The 16,487-nt window shown below is 34.0% G+C and overlaps 1 protein-coding gene across 5 annotated transcripts in view; it reads left to right on the top strand.

Annotated features, from left to right (window-relative positions):
- Window positions 1–16,487, top strand: part of LOC149936586 (uncharacterized) — a 28,772-nt gene that overhangs the window by 3,775 nt on the left and 8,510 nt on the right. For 2 of the 5 annotated variants that reach the window (XM_090154699.1, XM_090154696.1), the window contains exons 4-20: window positions 6,991–7,123; window positions 9,647–9,785; window positions 10,812–10,853; window positions 11,297–11,468; window positions 11,536–11,725; window positions 11,963–12,034; window positions 12,113–12,304; window positions 12,391–12,504; window positions 12,580–13,047; window positions 13,409–13,600; window positions 13,675–13,782; window positions 13,859–14,476; window positions 14,564–14,677; window positions 14,777–15,406; window positions 15,489–15,602; window positions 15,675–16,247; window positions 16,321–16,434. In XM_090154699.1, coding sequence (XP_090010825.1) covers window positions 6,991–7,123; window positions 9,647–9,785; window positions 10,812–10,853; window positions 11,297–11,468; window positions 11,536–11,725; window positions 11,963–12,034; window positions 12,113–12,304; window positions 12,391–12,504; window positions 12,580–13,047; window positions 13,409–13,600; window positions 13,675–13,782; window positions 13,859–14,476; window positions 14,564–14,677; window positions 14,777–15,406; window positions 15,489–15,602; window positions 15,675–16,247; window positions 16,321–16,434 — 3,985 coding nt within the window. The remainder of the gene's footprint in view (window positions 1–6,990; window positions 7,124–9,646; window positions 9,786–10,811; window positions 10,854–11,296; window positions 11,469–11,535; window positions 11,726–11,962; window positions 12,035–12,112; window positions 12,305–12,390; window positions 12,505–12,579; window positions 13,048–13,408; window positions 13,601–13,674; window positions 13,783–13,858; window positions 14,477–14,563; window positions 14,678–14,776; window positions 15,407–15,488; window positions 15,603–15,674; window positions 16,248–16,320; window positions 16,435–16,487) is intronic. The other 3 variants (XM_090154698.1, XM_090154697.1, XM_090154700.1) reach the window with 3 other exon arrangements.

Here is a 16,487-nt window from a genome sequence, read left to right as displayed (position 1 = left end):
GTAGGCAATACCTTAGGACAAAAATGCCTTAATTCATTTAGCACAGATTTACTTTATTAAATTATTTGAATACTTGTACAGTACTGTTTAAAGTTTCAATCAATATTGAAAATCAGACAAAGGATTGTAAGCCATTTTCACCAATGTTTTATAGTTACTTAAAATTTTAATGTTTAAATGTTTTAATGTTTGTGTAGAATGGAACGGGCACTATTGTTTTATAGGATTTGCAGCTTTTTTAATTTAGACTTCGATGCGTGGTTATAAAAAATATCACCATAGTCGAGGACTGATTGTACCAATGAGTTATATAAGTTATAAAAGCTGCTTTATTATTATTATTATTATTATAATGACAAAAAGGGGAAAAAATAATTTTGTACTCTTAGAACACTTTATTTGCTATAACGTTTAGCAATGAATAAAATAAAAATATTTAATTGTGCTTTACAAATGTTTAAAATAGCCAAACATCATCGATCATAACACCTAAGTATTTAAACGATGATACTCTCTAAATATCTTAGGTAGGCTTTTTATACCTGGGTAAACATGTTTTAGTTGAGGAGAGAAGATCATAAATTTAGTTTTCTTTTCATTTAACATTAACTTTCAATTTATTAATTTATCTTTAAAATTTGTAATATCACTTTCTATATTGCTCATTAGATTTGAAATATCCTCTGATGCACCTAGCATTGAGTTGTCAGGCTGCCCTTAAGGCTCTTAATCAGTTTAGTATTACTTCTAAGCTCGTTCTTAGCTGTTTGGATCTCCTTTCGGAACTGGGCACCCATAATAGGGTTCAACTATATTGGGTGCATGGTCATAAGGGGCATCATGGCAATGAGATGGATGACACTCTGGCCAAGGAGGGTGCGGAGCCTGCTATTCCAATACCCAATGGCCTGGTTCGCAGCCATGTGCATGGCGCTATGACTGAGAGGCAGGTCAGGCTTTGGCTTGAGAAATCAAAGAAAATTTTTATCTCCACTCGGTAAGCGAGGATGCAGTTTCTGGCTATCTGAAGAAAATGCCGATAAACAAAGCTACTGGCCTTGATAATATTCCACCAAAGATTGTATGAATCCTTGCTGGAATAGTAACTCCGTTTCTTACCAAAATGATAAATATCTCATATGAGACTTCAGAATTTCCTATTGACTGGAAAAAAGCTAAAGTAGTTCCCATATACAAAAAGGGAGACCGCATTAAAATGGAAAAATTATAGACTTGTCTCCGTCTTACCATGCTATTCAAAGGCTACAGAGTATTTTTCTCTAGAACAATTACATGATTTTTTCGAAGAAAATAACTATTATTTATATCGATTACAATCTGGCTTTCGACTGGGCTACTCCACGACTACAAGTATATTCTACCTGTTGGAAACCATAGTGGACAGATTGAGTAACGGTCATTATGAAAGTGTCCTTTTTGCTGACCTAAGTAAGGCCTTTGGTACTGTGGATCACGGCATTCTTTTAACTACTCTCAAGAATAAGAATAAGAATTTGTCTACAGAAGCATTGAAATGGTTAAACTCCTACTTTACTGATAGAAAAGAAGCTGTGGTTGTCAGTGGGGAAATCTCAGATGAAAAAATTTTCCGGCAAGGTGTTCCCCAGGAAAGCATTCTTGGACTGACATTATTTAATATATATACTAGTGATATAAATCAATCCCTTACCACAAGGCTCTTAAAAGGAGTACGCGGATGATAACGCTCTCATAAATTCTACAGTAAATATTGATGACTTAATGAAGGAATTGGAGAACGAAACACAAGATTTTTAATCTATTTTGGACTTTAGAGGATTAATATTAAACCAGGGGAAAACTGAATACATGATTTTCTGCCCCAATGGGAAATCACTACAACCTGATGAATAAGTAACCACGATTGTAGGTACTGAAATGCAGAGAGTATCATCCTACAAATATCTTGGGGGTTAAAATAGACTATGCACTTGCGTGAATAGAAACACTACATCGATCATGTTATTAAGAAGACTAATAGTAGGTTGGGTATACTTAGACCGTTACATGCATCCCTTGATACAGACACCCTAAATTTATTTAAACCCGCCTTGTCAATTATTCTTCCTGATATGAGATTTCGTCTCATTCCTGCATGATGTATAAAGTAAATCTCTCCAAAGATGGGTATCGCCATCTCTACCTCCAATTTGAATATGTATATCTCCTTTTCCCTCTATCCTTGACTTGCCTTCTCCACAAGCTGCTTCTGCTTTGATAGGTGTACAGGTTATAAATAACTCGATTATTGCAGAAATGATGGGTCGCTGCGGTGTTAATGATCCATTCAAATGATGAACATTGCGCTGCCATGTACAATGCAGTACTATCCGAATGGTGTCGTCTACCTCTTGACTCGTAGTTACTCATCCTATTATTTGGTTTGCTCCAACATTAATTTGCCTTATGTCCTGTTTTGTGACAGTAGTGACACTGCGACAGATTTGGTTTACGATCTTGATATGGCCTACGATCTTGATTCTGAACTTGGACCGTAAGCGCATCTGATCTGGCTTGTCCTTCATCTCTCTGCTGCTGTCTACTATATTCTAAATTTCGTGATTCACGGTATCAAATGCTTTTGATAAGTCAACAAATATTAGACCAACATACTGTCTCTTTTAGTTTGTCAATCCTGGATTCTAATAGATCCATCGTGCAAGTTGTTGTTGATCACCCACTGCGAAAACCCGATTGTCTAGTATATAAAACTTCATGTTCAACAACATATTCGTAGAGTTGATCATATTGTCACGCGATAAATTCACGAGACGTGGGTTAAAGGAAAACTGGTTTTTTTTATATACAAGGAATAATTATTTACAGAGATATATACACTACACTGGATTTACAACGCGAACGTAGGGTGGAGATAGCTATTTGCTGGGGACTCGTATTCTTCTCTCCGCGGAAGCAGGTCTCTTGCAAGCGGGGCTTTTCAGCCTTAAGATCCCGCAAGAGAACTAAGTTGTCGGGGTAGCTTTTGCAGCCTTTCCACCGAACAACTAAACCCTTAGTAGGCTCCACTTTATCAGTCTTAATTTCCCACTAAAGGTTTCTCTCTACAGAGAGAGGCAGAGAGATTGCCCGTTTCCCCGACGCGACCCTTCTTTTATAGCACGGGCCGGTGGGGGTAAAACGGGGAGCCCGACCCCATAGACTGAGCGCCGCGGGAGGGAGAGCTGGTACGTCCGGTCTGTGGCACGTGGCTTATGTATTTTTCCAGCGTAGTCTGTCTGTGACAATATCCTACTCTCTCCAAAATTTTTGATAGACAGGCCAGAACAGATATCAGGTGAAAATCATTAAGGTCATCAGCATTGTTGATCTTTGGTAATGGCACAGCTTTGGCTTGTTTCCATTCAGAAGGAAAAACTCCAGTTGAAAAAGATAAATTAATAATATAGGTTATGATTGGTGAAATTATGAGTGCTAGGGAGTGAACTAGGGCTGGAGATAAATAATCGAGGCCAGTGGCTTTTGTTGTAATTATTGACTTGGAAGTGTTTAATCACCAAATTTTCATTAACTTTTTTGAATTTAAAAACGTACGCTTGATAGTTCATTTGAAGTATCAGAACTAGTCACATTAATATTATTAAAATGTTAATTAAGTTCTACTGCAATTTCTTGAAACTGTTATGATTTTGTCATCAATTTTCCCTTACCCAAAATAAGTTGGGTTTCAGTTTGTATTTAGTTTGTATACACATTATTAGTTGATATTGAGTTGGTATTAAGTAGGCTCAAGTTGTCAGCATATTTCAAGTAACTATTAAAGGGGTAATAAGTTGTTATTCAGTTGGTAGGAAAATACTGCTTTTGCTAAGTTTATAATTAGTTGGTTTTTAGTAGTCAGGAAATTACAATATTTTTAAGTTGGTTTTTAGATGTTTCCCTAGTAGGATTTAAGTTGCTTTTAAGTAGTTAAATGTAAATTTTGATTCTGGTTTAGTTGGAAATAAGTTGATTAATAAAGAGGATTTAAGTTATTTTTAAGTAGGCATTTGTCCCAAATACAAACTGAAAACCAAGTTGATATACAAGTTGTCCTAAGTGGTTTTTAGCCAACTTATTTTTTGGTAAGGGATTTATAAAGGATATTCTTTGTTTAGGTGGTTTTAGGTGATGTTTTAAAGTTTTCCACATATTCGTGCTATCTGTTTTGGAGTTCTCTATATACTTCCTTGGAGACTAGTCCTTTTAGCTTGATCAATCATATTGATAGCTTATTTCTCAATCTTTGAAATTTATTTCGATATATATAGGATATTTCCTACTCTTCCGGAGGTATGTCTCTAAGATGCATAACATGTTTTATCTCGGGAGTTAGCTTGTGGCGTATTTGTTGCTATTCTTTTAGAAATCATTGGAGCTTGCTTATTAAAATTTTCGTTAACTGCCGAATGCAATACACCATCCCTTACCAAAAAATAAGTTGGCTAAAAACCACTTAGGACAACTTGTATTTCAACTTGGTTTTCAGTTTGTATTTGGGACAAATGCCTACTTAAAAATAACTTAAATCCTCTTTATTAATCCACTTATTTCCAACTAAACCAGAATCAACATTTACATTTAAAATATTATGTAATTTCCTGACTGCTAAAAACCAACTAATTATAAACTTAGCAAAAGCAGTATTTTCCTACCAACTGAATAACAACTTATTACCCCTTTAATAGTAACTTGAAATATGCTGACAACTTGAGCCTACTTAATACCAACTCAATATCAACTAATAATGTGTATACAAACTGAATACAAACTGAAATCCAACTTATTTTTTGGTAAGGGCAACCACTTCATTGACATCATTTAGCTCATTTAAATTAATTCGAAGAGAAGATTGTACTGCTTTAACATAGTTAAGACAGTTCATTATTTATAGTTTCTGACATTTAAAATTGATTTACTTATTTTTGGCGCCTTCTTCTCGCATATGCACTTAATTAGATCATGATCCGAGTCACCATATGGAATTACTGGAGTGCATAATATTCTTGAGGGAAAAGTAGTATATATTAAGTCAACAAAGAGTATTTGATTTACTTCTATTGCGAGTGGTTTTGGTTATCATCTGTTTAAATTTATTCATCAATTTTACTAGTCTTTTAGCTTTAGAAGATTTTTTAAAAGGCTTCATGTCACAGTTGAAGTCCTCACTTATTATTACATCCATGTTCAAATCTTGCGTAAAGTAATTCATTTACGTATCAAGATCTGTGAAGGTGTTATCAATATCGTCTATAGCAGGAGGAATGTAACATGTTCCAGCAATCGGAGGTTTAGTGTTCGTTTCATATAGTATTGCAAATAATGATTCAAAAGATGTTTCATTATAATTTACGTTGTTTGACTGAGGTATATTATATTGCAGAATAGACAAATTCTCCTGATAGTAGATTAGTAAACCTACTCCTGATCCTTTAAAGTTCTATCTTTTCTTAAGAATTAATATCCAGGAATATGCAGCAAGGTATCTGGGATGTCACTTGAGAGCCAAGTCTCACAGATGCCATAAGTATGAATATTACTTGTTTGAAGTAATACAGTGAAATCCTTTTCAGGATGGAAGTTATATTTCTTAATTCTGTTAATGTTCAGATTGGGTATTTTTTTAGTCCCCGGGGGTTATTATTGTTATTGGATGATAAACAGATGCAGTAGGTTCCAACTGGCCATACCTCTGTTTGCATAAAGTCTTGTTTACTTTCAGCTGATTGAATCACAAAACATTTGTGAAGATAATCTGGTTTTAAAGATTTGTATGTTGTTCTTATATTTGATATCATCAAACTTTTTGATTCGATATATTCCTTTATTTGATCTTCTGTGGCTGTATTTGTGAAGCTTCCTATAAGTAATCATTTAAATCAGATGTTGCTTGATCTTTTAAGTTACAGCCTTGTCATGTGGCATCGCTCCCTTTTTTTCTCATATAGTTCAGTTTTTTCGTCAAATTATCTCCATTCTGAGCTCCTTGTTTGACCAATTTTCTGTTTAATACCAATTTTGTTGTTGTTTTTGATGTACCTGGTTTTATTGGTTTTTGTCGCACTATAGTTTGCTGTAGAGTTAGTCTGGGTTGATTTACAGTATCTGCAAATGATTTGTGTGCGTAATATCTGTATCTTCTTTAATATCCGAGTATACTTGTTACAATTTAGTCTCTAGATCCTGTATGTTTTCACTATGTTTCTTGACTGTTTTCAATTTTCTTTTGTAAGTCTTTTGTTTGAGTAATTGATTCTTTCAGTGAGGCTTTCAGGTCTTTTCCTTGTTTAGTTATGTAGTTTCAATTGAGCTAGTTGCTTTTTAATTTCAATTAATTCAGTCTTATCATGACAATTCTTATCTTGGCACTTGCAGGAGTAAGGCTTAAGTATTATTTATCTACAATCATTGCAACAATAGAAACTTTTTACATCCGGTTGTATGTTTACACATGGTAGGTGAAAATAATTCTTGCATATTCCACATGGTATCATTGTTTGCCTACTTGACCTTTCATCTTTTCGTTGGTACTTGCATTCCTCGGCTAAGCAGTACATTGGTTCTTCTTCCTCGTCTGACATAATTATAAAGTTATTATTCCCAATAAATCAGGGAATATAGTTAAAAGTTACCCCCAATTTTGGGTTTTATAATTATTAAGTTTAAAAGAAAAACTGAAATATATACAATTTACAAATATTGGAAAGTGGGCCTTGGGCAGGAGCAGAAATTTCATGCGACCGCTGCAGATGACAGCAATGACTATATTAAATTTCTGTAAGTACCGAAGCTGGTACTGTTAGGTTTCCCAAATTCTTGTAATAATTATTATAGTAATTATATTTATTTCTGAAACAATAAAAACTGATTTTAATAACCTGTACCTCTTAATTAACTCTTCAGCATTCAAAAATGTCTTTTTAAATGAAAGATTTTTTACTTGACATTTTTTAGATTTGTGAAATATTCTACTGTTACTGAAGCTGAAAATTGTTTACGTTTGTATAAAACAATTCCACTAAACTTGCAAGTGATGTATGCATTTACCAAAGATAATTACGGACAAAGGGACAACGCTAAGATTGTGGTAGGTAGTTTATTTCAACCAAAAGCGACATAAGACCCAAAAGTGTGCAAATTCTGCCTTCGCGCCTGCTAAAACAACTATCCAGAGCTAGTCTCACTATAGACTACATAATCTACTAGTTGGAATAGCACTAGCAACTTTATATTTAGTCTATGGTCTGGCCCGGTGCTAGAGTGAAGAAAATTTTAAATTTTGATGACGTAACTTGCACGTCACTCTTACCCCCTTATCTTAGTTTATTCCCCTCAGTCTAACAAGCTCCCACTGAACGATTTACCTTTCTGACACTGTTTTGGGTCTTATGTTGCTTTTGTATCAACCTTACACGCCTGCCAAATGTGAGGCAGTAGCCATAGTTATGTTCTGGATTTTAAGACAGTTTGAGGGAACTTATTACCATAAGTCTATAATATTGTTCAGTAAGTTTGTCACTTTGGGGATTATTTTACTGAGCAAAGCGAGTGACGTCATCAGAAGAAGAAAATCTCCCCATAGAGAGGCGCTGTCAAAGGCTACGTGTGACGCATTAGTAAGCGGATGCAAAATGGCGACAAAGCCTATAATACAGTCTGTCTCGTGAATAGCTCTCGGTATAAACTTTTGCATGTGAAGAATAGTGTCTAGTGTTCGTAAGGGGTCGAGGTCGGGGTGGGTCTAACCCTGCAAAAAACAAGTCGGGGTTGGGGATGGAAAATTCAGTGTATTTATTATGTATTTAAAAATTATAAAAATACCCCAATTTTACTGTTTTAGATTAGGTAAGCCAGCCTCTGAGCCTAGGGATTATTAGTAATAATAACAATAGATAAGATAGGTAGATATTAAAATAGAGGTCTATAATGCTTAGGCATTGTAATTGTTTAAGTAAGTGGTTTCTTAAATTAACAAGTTATTTACTAACGGGGATACTCCACACTCCTTAGCTGAGACTGAGAGAGCCCGAAACAACAGCAATTATGCAACTAAAACTTAAAAAAGCGACTTAAGTCGGAGTCAAGCGTCAAGCGAGAACTACGTCAGCAGCATCAGCCGAAGGTCATTCGGATCATTCTATTGTCGCCCACTATTTTATATTTTTAGGATTTTAGCAGGGTGCGTCGACGCGATAATTTAAAATTACAATACGAAAACATAACCCCGAAAAATGGAAAACCCTGACTTAGTTTGCGACAGTCGGGGTCGGGTTTGGGGTAGGGGTCCCCATACGAACACTATAAGTGTCACACTTATTTAACAATATTTAAACTTATGATATTACTTTGCATCCCTTAATCCTAGGACCCCTAAACTTATCTTTAAGCAATTTTTTTATTCCCTAATTTTGTCTAATTTTACTCCCGTCCGATAAGTTTCAGGTTGTGCCCCCAAAGCACTAACCATGTGAACATCATGTGTAACATAATCACTAGTGTTCGTACGGGGACGCTGACCCTGACCCCGAAAATATGGGATCCCCAACTTTTGTCCCTGACCACGACCCCCGACTGTCGCAAACCAAGTCGGGGTTTTCCATTTTTCGGGGTAATGTTTTCGTAGTGTAATTTGAAATTTTCTAAACATATAAAATAGATAGGTTCCTTCTCTCCCTTTTTTCGTGGGCGACAATACGATGATCTGAATTACCTTTGGCTGTTGCCGCTGACGTGGTTCTCGCTTGACTCCGACTTGAGTCGATTTTAAGTTTTAGTTTCATAATTGCCGTTGTTTCTGGATCTCTCAGTCTCAGCTAAGGAGTGTTGAGTTACAACGTTTGTGAATTAATAAAAAAACCTTACTTAAACAATTACAATGCCTAAGCTATAGACCTCTATTTTAAAATCTACCTTTCTTATCGATTGTTACTATTACTAATAGTCCCTAGGCTCAGAGGCTGGCTTACACAAGATACACTATCTAATCTAAACCAGTAAAATTGGGGTATTTTTATAATTTTTCTATTCTTAATAAATAAAGAATTTTCCATCCCCAACCCCGATTTGTTTTTCGCGGGGTTAGACCCACCCCAACCCCAACCCCTACTTTATTTTGACCCCGTATGAACACTTATAATCACTCGTATTCATGCCGTAAAGGTATTCTGTAATGAAATCTTATGCATGGGATATGCTGTAAATTGTCACTTTCAACTCTGAGAAGTTAGGGAAGTTAATTTTTCAAATTTAAAGAAATCCTCATGTGTTTCTAGCTTTGACAATCTATAGTTTAACTCGTGCCTTACAATTAAGAGATGTTTCTATTGCAACTTTTTCAATAACACTGCAATATAATAATTTGCCACTAATGCCGGCCACCAATTGATGGTTACATGTGAAACGAGGTTTCATTGAAATTTTTCTATGGAAATGTTATACAGTCATACTTATGAGAAATGTTGTTACGTATAGATGGTTGTAGGTACAATTTTACTTATTAAACTTATCTTATTAATTTTGTGACTTGATACCCTTGACTAAAATCATGGCTACATTTCCTATCTGCATTCTGCATTTGATATATATCTATAACATTTTCTACTTTTTATAGAGATCCAATGCGAGTTGCAGAAATTTACTTCCAACCATGTTTAATAAATTGGAAATGGACAAAAGAGAACCTCTTCTGAGGTGCCCGATAGATCCTAAGCCCTTTGTTACCTTTCCTCATACTCATTTTAAGTCTGTTGGTAAGGTTCAAATTTGATTATCTTATAGGCATTTTTTCTAATATTCCTGAAAAACCTTGTAATTTCTTTTTAAATGGTAACTAGTCTATGAGAAAGGCAGTCAAAAATAAAAAATAGGTAAAATTAGAATTTGGTCTATCGATAATAACTAAAGGGATATAAGTATTTATATTTGACAAATATTAATCTTACAAAGCAGTCTTACTGGTAGATCCGATTCTGGATCCAGCTTAGTTAAACTTTGTTGGAGTGTGATCTGCAAGTTCTTAGCTTTTTCTTAGTTTGTATCTATTGTTTATTTATGACTAGCTATCTCACTAACATTACATATTCCCCAAATGGTTTTAGTATTTCCCAAAAATTTCAGGAAACTACATAAACTTGCTTCTAAACAAGGGGCAGAAAGTGGCTAGTAATGGCAATTAAGGAATATTGCATATGCCTAAACAAACTATTTCAATTTAATTTTCTAAACCCTGATTCTAAAATATATTGTAGGTTTAAGTGGAAAAGTAAAACATTTTATACTATGTTTAATTGGATTGTGGATTTTAAAATTTAATCTTAATTCAATTTTAATTGATTTTTTTCTTGACAAATTTAAATTAAATTTAATTACTAATTAAAAACAATTTAGTTTTGCCATTGACCATTTAACCTAGGATCAACAAACACACAAGGAGAACACTGCTAACATTTACACGCCCTAACTCTTTCTTGCATACAATTTTCATTGGACTATTGTCTTTTGGCAAAGCATTTTGCAGGCGAGAGGAAGACATATTCAAAACTTCCCCTTCCAACGGTGGCAGGCGCTAAGACGTCTAGCCTATGAGAAATGTACGAACGAAAATGCGTGTCTAAAACCGCGTTGCATTCTCTTTGTGTGCAGAGTTGTTTGTTGCTCCTAGATTAAACTACATTGTCTATGCGTGTATTTGTAATTATTTTAGTCACTTTTTGCCAACCTAAGGAATGCTGTTGTAGACTTATACCCCTCAATTATTAACTGAATTTTAATTTAAGATTCCAAATATCAAACTATTCAACTTCCGGATGGTATTCAATGTAATTATACGCTCAATTAAGTAGAATTTTGCCATGAATATTTATTTCTACCATGATATCTAACTGTATTAGGCAGTCTGACCACTGGGTCCAATAGATCTGGTTTCAAAATTTAGAACTTAAACAAATTTTAATTCCAAAGGCTTAGTGCCAAATTTTATTTGTTGAATTTTAATGCATCTTTTCCATTGAACAAAAATAAGATAAACTATTAATATTACACAACCTTGTTTTTTCTAAGTACAAATTTATTTTCTAGTTTATCCGTGAAATACTGCAAATATTAAGTGTTTATCACTCGTGTGTCTTAAATAGCTTAAAAACATATAGAAGGTTGATTCCCATCTTATTTTTTGATTGATACAGTTAGATATGCATGGTAGAAATGATTCATGATTTCACTTAATATGGTACTTTGTCACTCCCCTGCTTTTTATTAACAGGTGCCCCAAAATCAAAGGGGAAAGTAGTAGCATTAAATCCAAATTCTGGGCAACTTACTGTCAGTTTCAGTAATACCCAAACTAGTACAGCTAATATGACTTACTATCATTGTAAGAGATGTCCAATAACTGATTGGATTGATGGGCCAAATGAACCTCTTTGCATATCAAGGTTAGATTTTTTCTCAATTTAAAATGTACTAATTTGAATTATGTGATATTGTCTTATTTCCTTTTAGTTCACCACCTGTTAGTTTGAGTATTCAATCATGTGATACTGTTAACCTTGACAGCCCTCCTAGTATTTCACCCAGTGGTTCGGTAAAGTCAAATATTACTCGACGAACTGGTATTGATAAACCACTTCGCAAACCTTATTCCCTTAACTTAAATAAATCTCCAAATACAGAAATGGCTATTGTTGCTAAGGTTGGTCCATAATAAAACAATCCTACCCAAGATTGGTAAAAATTTGCTAGAGATTCCACCTATTGTAGATTGGTCATAGCAGACTTTAAATTAATTGCCCTAGTACAAATCGTTGCTGAACCACAATTTAGCAGATTACAGTTTCTAGAATTGCAAACTTGTTGCCAATGACAGGGTGGGGTTGGCTTATTTTAGTTAGTCAATAAGTATAATGTCTAATATGTGCTGCCTATATAGGATACCTCATCAGAGTTAAATAGCGAATTTATTGATCCTTTACCACCCCAAAATCTTATGGCAGGTGATCAGGTATGTATATATTTTTATTGCATGTGAGGTGCAAAATAAGAGTTTTAAGTGTCAATAATTTTCAATTATATTGTTTAGGTTATTGCTTCTTTTGGAAATAGTCCTTTGGGTTTTTATGTTCATAAAGTCGAGGAACGTAAGGAACTTAATGCAATAGTTGAAAGACTGAATTTGGAAGCAATACCAAATAAAAGTTTTAAACCAAGTGTAAGTTGTATTTGCTCTGCAAAATATGATGATGGAAAATGTTATAGAGCACGAGTTAAGAAAGTAAGTAATGCAACATTAGCATATCCTAAGGATATTTTATTAGAAACGGATTTACAGCTCAACATTTATGATGAAATTGTTTTCAGATATTGACTAATAACCAGTGTTTAGTATTTTTTGTTGATTTTGGAAATTTTGAAATCACCGATGTATCTAACTTGAGTACCATTTCTGACGAGTTGAAGCGTTCCCCTGCTAAGGTAGTGATTGCAAATAATTTCATTTATTCTAAACGCAAAAGGAAAATAGTTCAATTGTGTGCAATATTTTTTTAGTGTTATCAATTGAGACTTGCAAATATCAAACCAATGAGTGGCTTACGTGAATTTTCTACTGAAAGTCTGGAAACATTTTGCGATATAATTTTTTCTAAAACCTTTACTGTAAAGAAAGTGACTAGCTTTGTTGATGATAAATACACTGTGCAATTAGAAGATCCAGAAGGAAATAATCTGTCAGAATGTTTGATAAAAGAAAAAATTGTGGATCCTGTATCCAAATACTTATTAGAAAAACCTCCAAGAGATATGAAATCTTCTATAAATCTGCCTGTGTCAAATAAAATGACTAGAGACAAATCGGAACAAAATTTAAGGAGTCAAATGCCTCAAGATAGATCTGGACAAACTTCAAATAAAGATATGATAAATGAGAGAGACCATGTTGCACAGTCGAACATTATAAAAATATCAAGTACGACTGCGTTAAAACTGCATGTACAAAACCTCTCTGTCGGAGATGAGGTAGGTTTATCACATAACAAAAATCAGGGTTGTTTTGAGCTTTATTATTTAAAAAAATTACTGATTTAAATCGTATTTTTTAATAATAGTTGATTTATATTATAATTAAATGTGTTTATAAAATGTACAACATTACCTTTGTGAATCAATGGCAAGCAGACTAAATTTAAAGTTATCATTCAGATTAATTTAATTGTTAGTTTACATTAATCAATTTGTAAGGAAAAAATAAATCAATTAGAATAAATTAAAATTTTCTGAGACTAATTAGATTAATTTTTTTTTATTAAAAGAAATAAACAACCCTCCACGCAAGTAAAATATGTGAAAAAATTCCCTTTTCTTTCTACTTATAAAATAGATTGCTTTAGTTTATGGTGATGATCCTCATTGCTTCTTTTTGCAAAAATTTTCTGATATTACGGAGTTGAAAATCATAGGCACAACACTTCAGTCAAAGAAAATTGAGCCTTGCAATGATTCTCTCAAAGTTGGCTCTTATTGCGCAGCCAAATATACAGATGGATTATGGTACAGAGCCAAAATAAAACAGGTACAATCTTTATTTAAAAAATTTTGTAAATCAAATTAAATTTCTTCAAGAAAAATTGTATTTTCTCTCTTTAGGTCATAAATAACGAGTTCCATGTTTTCTTTTTGGATTATGGTAATAATGAAGTTGTATCGGCATCTGAAATATCCAGTTTGTTCAAGGAGTTATCATTCTCTCCTATGGTATGCATTTATGTTAGGCCATCTAAAGTGCCAGTTTGCAACCAGTGACACCTGATTGATTTATATAACTTTTTAGGCATATTGCTGCTCCCTGCCTAAAGTTAAACCTTTGCTCAGCCAAAACAAATTTTCTCAAGAAGCGAAAGAAAAATTTACTTCACTTCTTAGTAAAGATTTGTTTTTTATAAAAGAAGTTACCCAAAATGATCAAGTTTTTGAAGTAGAACTAGCTCCTATGAACATAATTGGGACTACTTTGTCCAAAATGCTATTTAAAACAAAGCTTGTTGACTTGGCAAGTTCCCCTTGTGTTCCCAAACCATTATATTCATTGAATCAACCAGAGTCTGTTGTGCTGCGTTCCGATGTGCAAAACCAAGAGGTGATTCACGTTTTGAGGCCTAATCCAATCAGGTCAGTTGCGTACACTGAGAGTACCATTAGGAAACCACTTGAATTTTCTATGTTGCCAAAACAATCAGTAAATGTTGGAGAAAACATGATTTTGTGCTTTGGTGATGACCCACGTCAATTCTATGTGCAAAAAATTTGTGCTCTAGAAGATCTGTTGTTTATAACAGAGGCATTAAAATCAGAAATTAATAATGCTTCAAAATTTTTTAATCCAAAAATTGGGCATTTGTGTTGTGCTAAATTTGAAGATGACCTTTGGTATAGGACCAAAATAACCAAAGTAAATAAATCTATAAATCTATCTTGATCAATTTCGTATGTTTAGGGAAAAGAGCTGGTTTTCACCCCATTTATTTAACACATTTAGGATCTTGGTAATGGCAATGTTGAAATTTTCTTCCTGGATTTTGGAAATGTTGAGATTGCTGCTTCATCAGATCTAGTAATTCTTCCTGGGGACGTTTTAAATTTTCCTCCACAGGTGGGTACCTCAGCATTTTGCTCGTCTCATTTCTTTCAAGAAGATTTTAAAGATTTAAATTTATTGGGAATATAATTTTTCATGTCACTTTATTTTCAGGCTTACTTATTAACAGTGAAAGTTGCACCAATTGGCCAAGCAATCGATTTCCCTACAGAAACCAAAGAGGCATTTGTGGCACTTGTAAATGAAATACCATTGATTGTGAAACATTCTTTTGAAAGTGAAACTTCGTTTGTGGTTGATTTGGAAGATGAGGAGGGTAATGATATTGCCCAGTTGTTGGTTGCCAGTCATTTGGCTGAGGCAGTTGATGTACCAAAATCAAATCAATTGCCAGTGGAGGAAGAACCAAAATTGAGTATCATAGATATCCAAGTTGATACAAACAAATCAGAAGAACTCATCTCTAAAGAAGAAATTCCTAATACTACCACTTCTAGTCAAAATTCAAAGATATTAGTAGAAAATTCTATAGTTAAGCCAGTTGAATTTTCAGTGTTACCAAAACAAACTATTCAGTCTGGAGAAAAAGTGGTTTTGTGCTTTGGAGATGATCCGTGTCAATTTTATGTACAAAAACTCTCCAATCTTGAAGATCTCACCTTTATAACCAATACTCTTCAAACTGGAATTAGCGAAGCTCCAAAAATTGTTAATCCAAACGTGGGCCATTTATGTTGTGCCAAATTTGATGATGGTGCTTGGTACAGATCAAAAATAGCTAAGGTGAATAGTCATCTCTCTTTCCTTAATTTTTCAATATGTAGCTTAAGCACAATTTCTTAAACTACCAAACTAATACTTGTAGGATCTTGGTAATGGAAATGTTGAAGTTTACTTCTTAGACTTTGGAAATGTGGAGATTGCTTCTTGTTCCAATTTAGTAACTCTTCCACAGAACTTCTTAAATTTTCCTCCTCTAGTAAGTATTTTGAACCGTAACTTGAAGCTTCTTTTAATATTACTGAAACATGTTGTAACTATTTATTTTCAGGCTTATTTACTAACTCTGAATGTTAGACCACTTGGCCAAGCAAAGGACTTTCCCACTGAAACCAAAGAGGCATTTACGGCCCTTATAAATGAAATACCATTGATCGTTAAACATTCTTTTGAAAGTGAAACTTCGTTTGTGGTTGATTTGGAAGATGAGGAACGTAACGATATTGCCCAGTTACTGGTTGCCAGTCATCTGGCTGAAACTGTTACAGTAACAAAATTAAATGTTGTGGACTCTCAAGTCAAGTTGGAAGAATCACCCAGTAGTGCTAACGCTACTAGTCGTGACTCAGAGGTATCAGTTAAAAATACTGCTGTCCAGCCAGTTGAATTTTCAATGCTGCCAAAACAAATGGTACAAGTGGGAGATAAAGTGACTCTGTGCTTTGGTGATGACCCACTTCAATTTTATGTCCAAAAACTCTCTACTCTTGAAGATCTTGTGTTTATAACGAATACTCTTCAAACTGGTATTAGTGAAGCTCCAAAAATCATTAATCCAAAAGTTGGCCATTTGTGTTGTGCCAAATTTGAAGATGGTGCGTGGTATAGAACCAAACTAGCTAAGGTGAATAGTCATCTCTTTCTCTTAATATGTATGTTAAGCACAATTTCTTAAACTAACTAACTAATACTTGTAGGATCTTGGTAATGGAAATGTTGAAGTTTACTTCTTAGACTTTGGAAATGTGGAGATTACTTCTTGTTCCAATTTAGTAACTCTTCCGCAGATATTTTTAAATTTTCCTCCTCTAGTAAGTATTTTGAACTGTAACTTGAAGCTTCTTTTGATATTACTGAAACATGT

Source organism: Leiobunum rupestre, chromosome 7, assembly GCF_980474605.1.
Source record: "Leiobunum rupestre chromosome 7, qqLeiRupe1.1.hap1, whole genome shotgun sequence".
Taxonomy (NCBI): domain Eukaryota; kingdom Metazoa; phylum Arthropoda; class Arachnida; order Opiliones; family Sclerosomatidae; genus Leiobunum; species Leiobunum rupestre.
The sequence above is the reverse complement of the archived record's forward strand: the minus strand, read 5'-3'. Positions and strand labels throughout refer to the sequence as shown.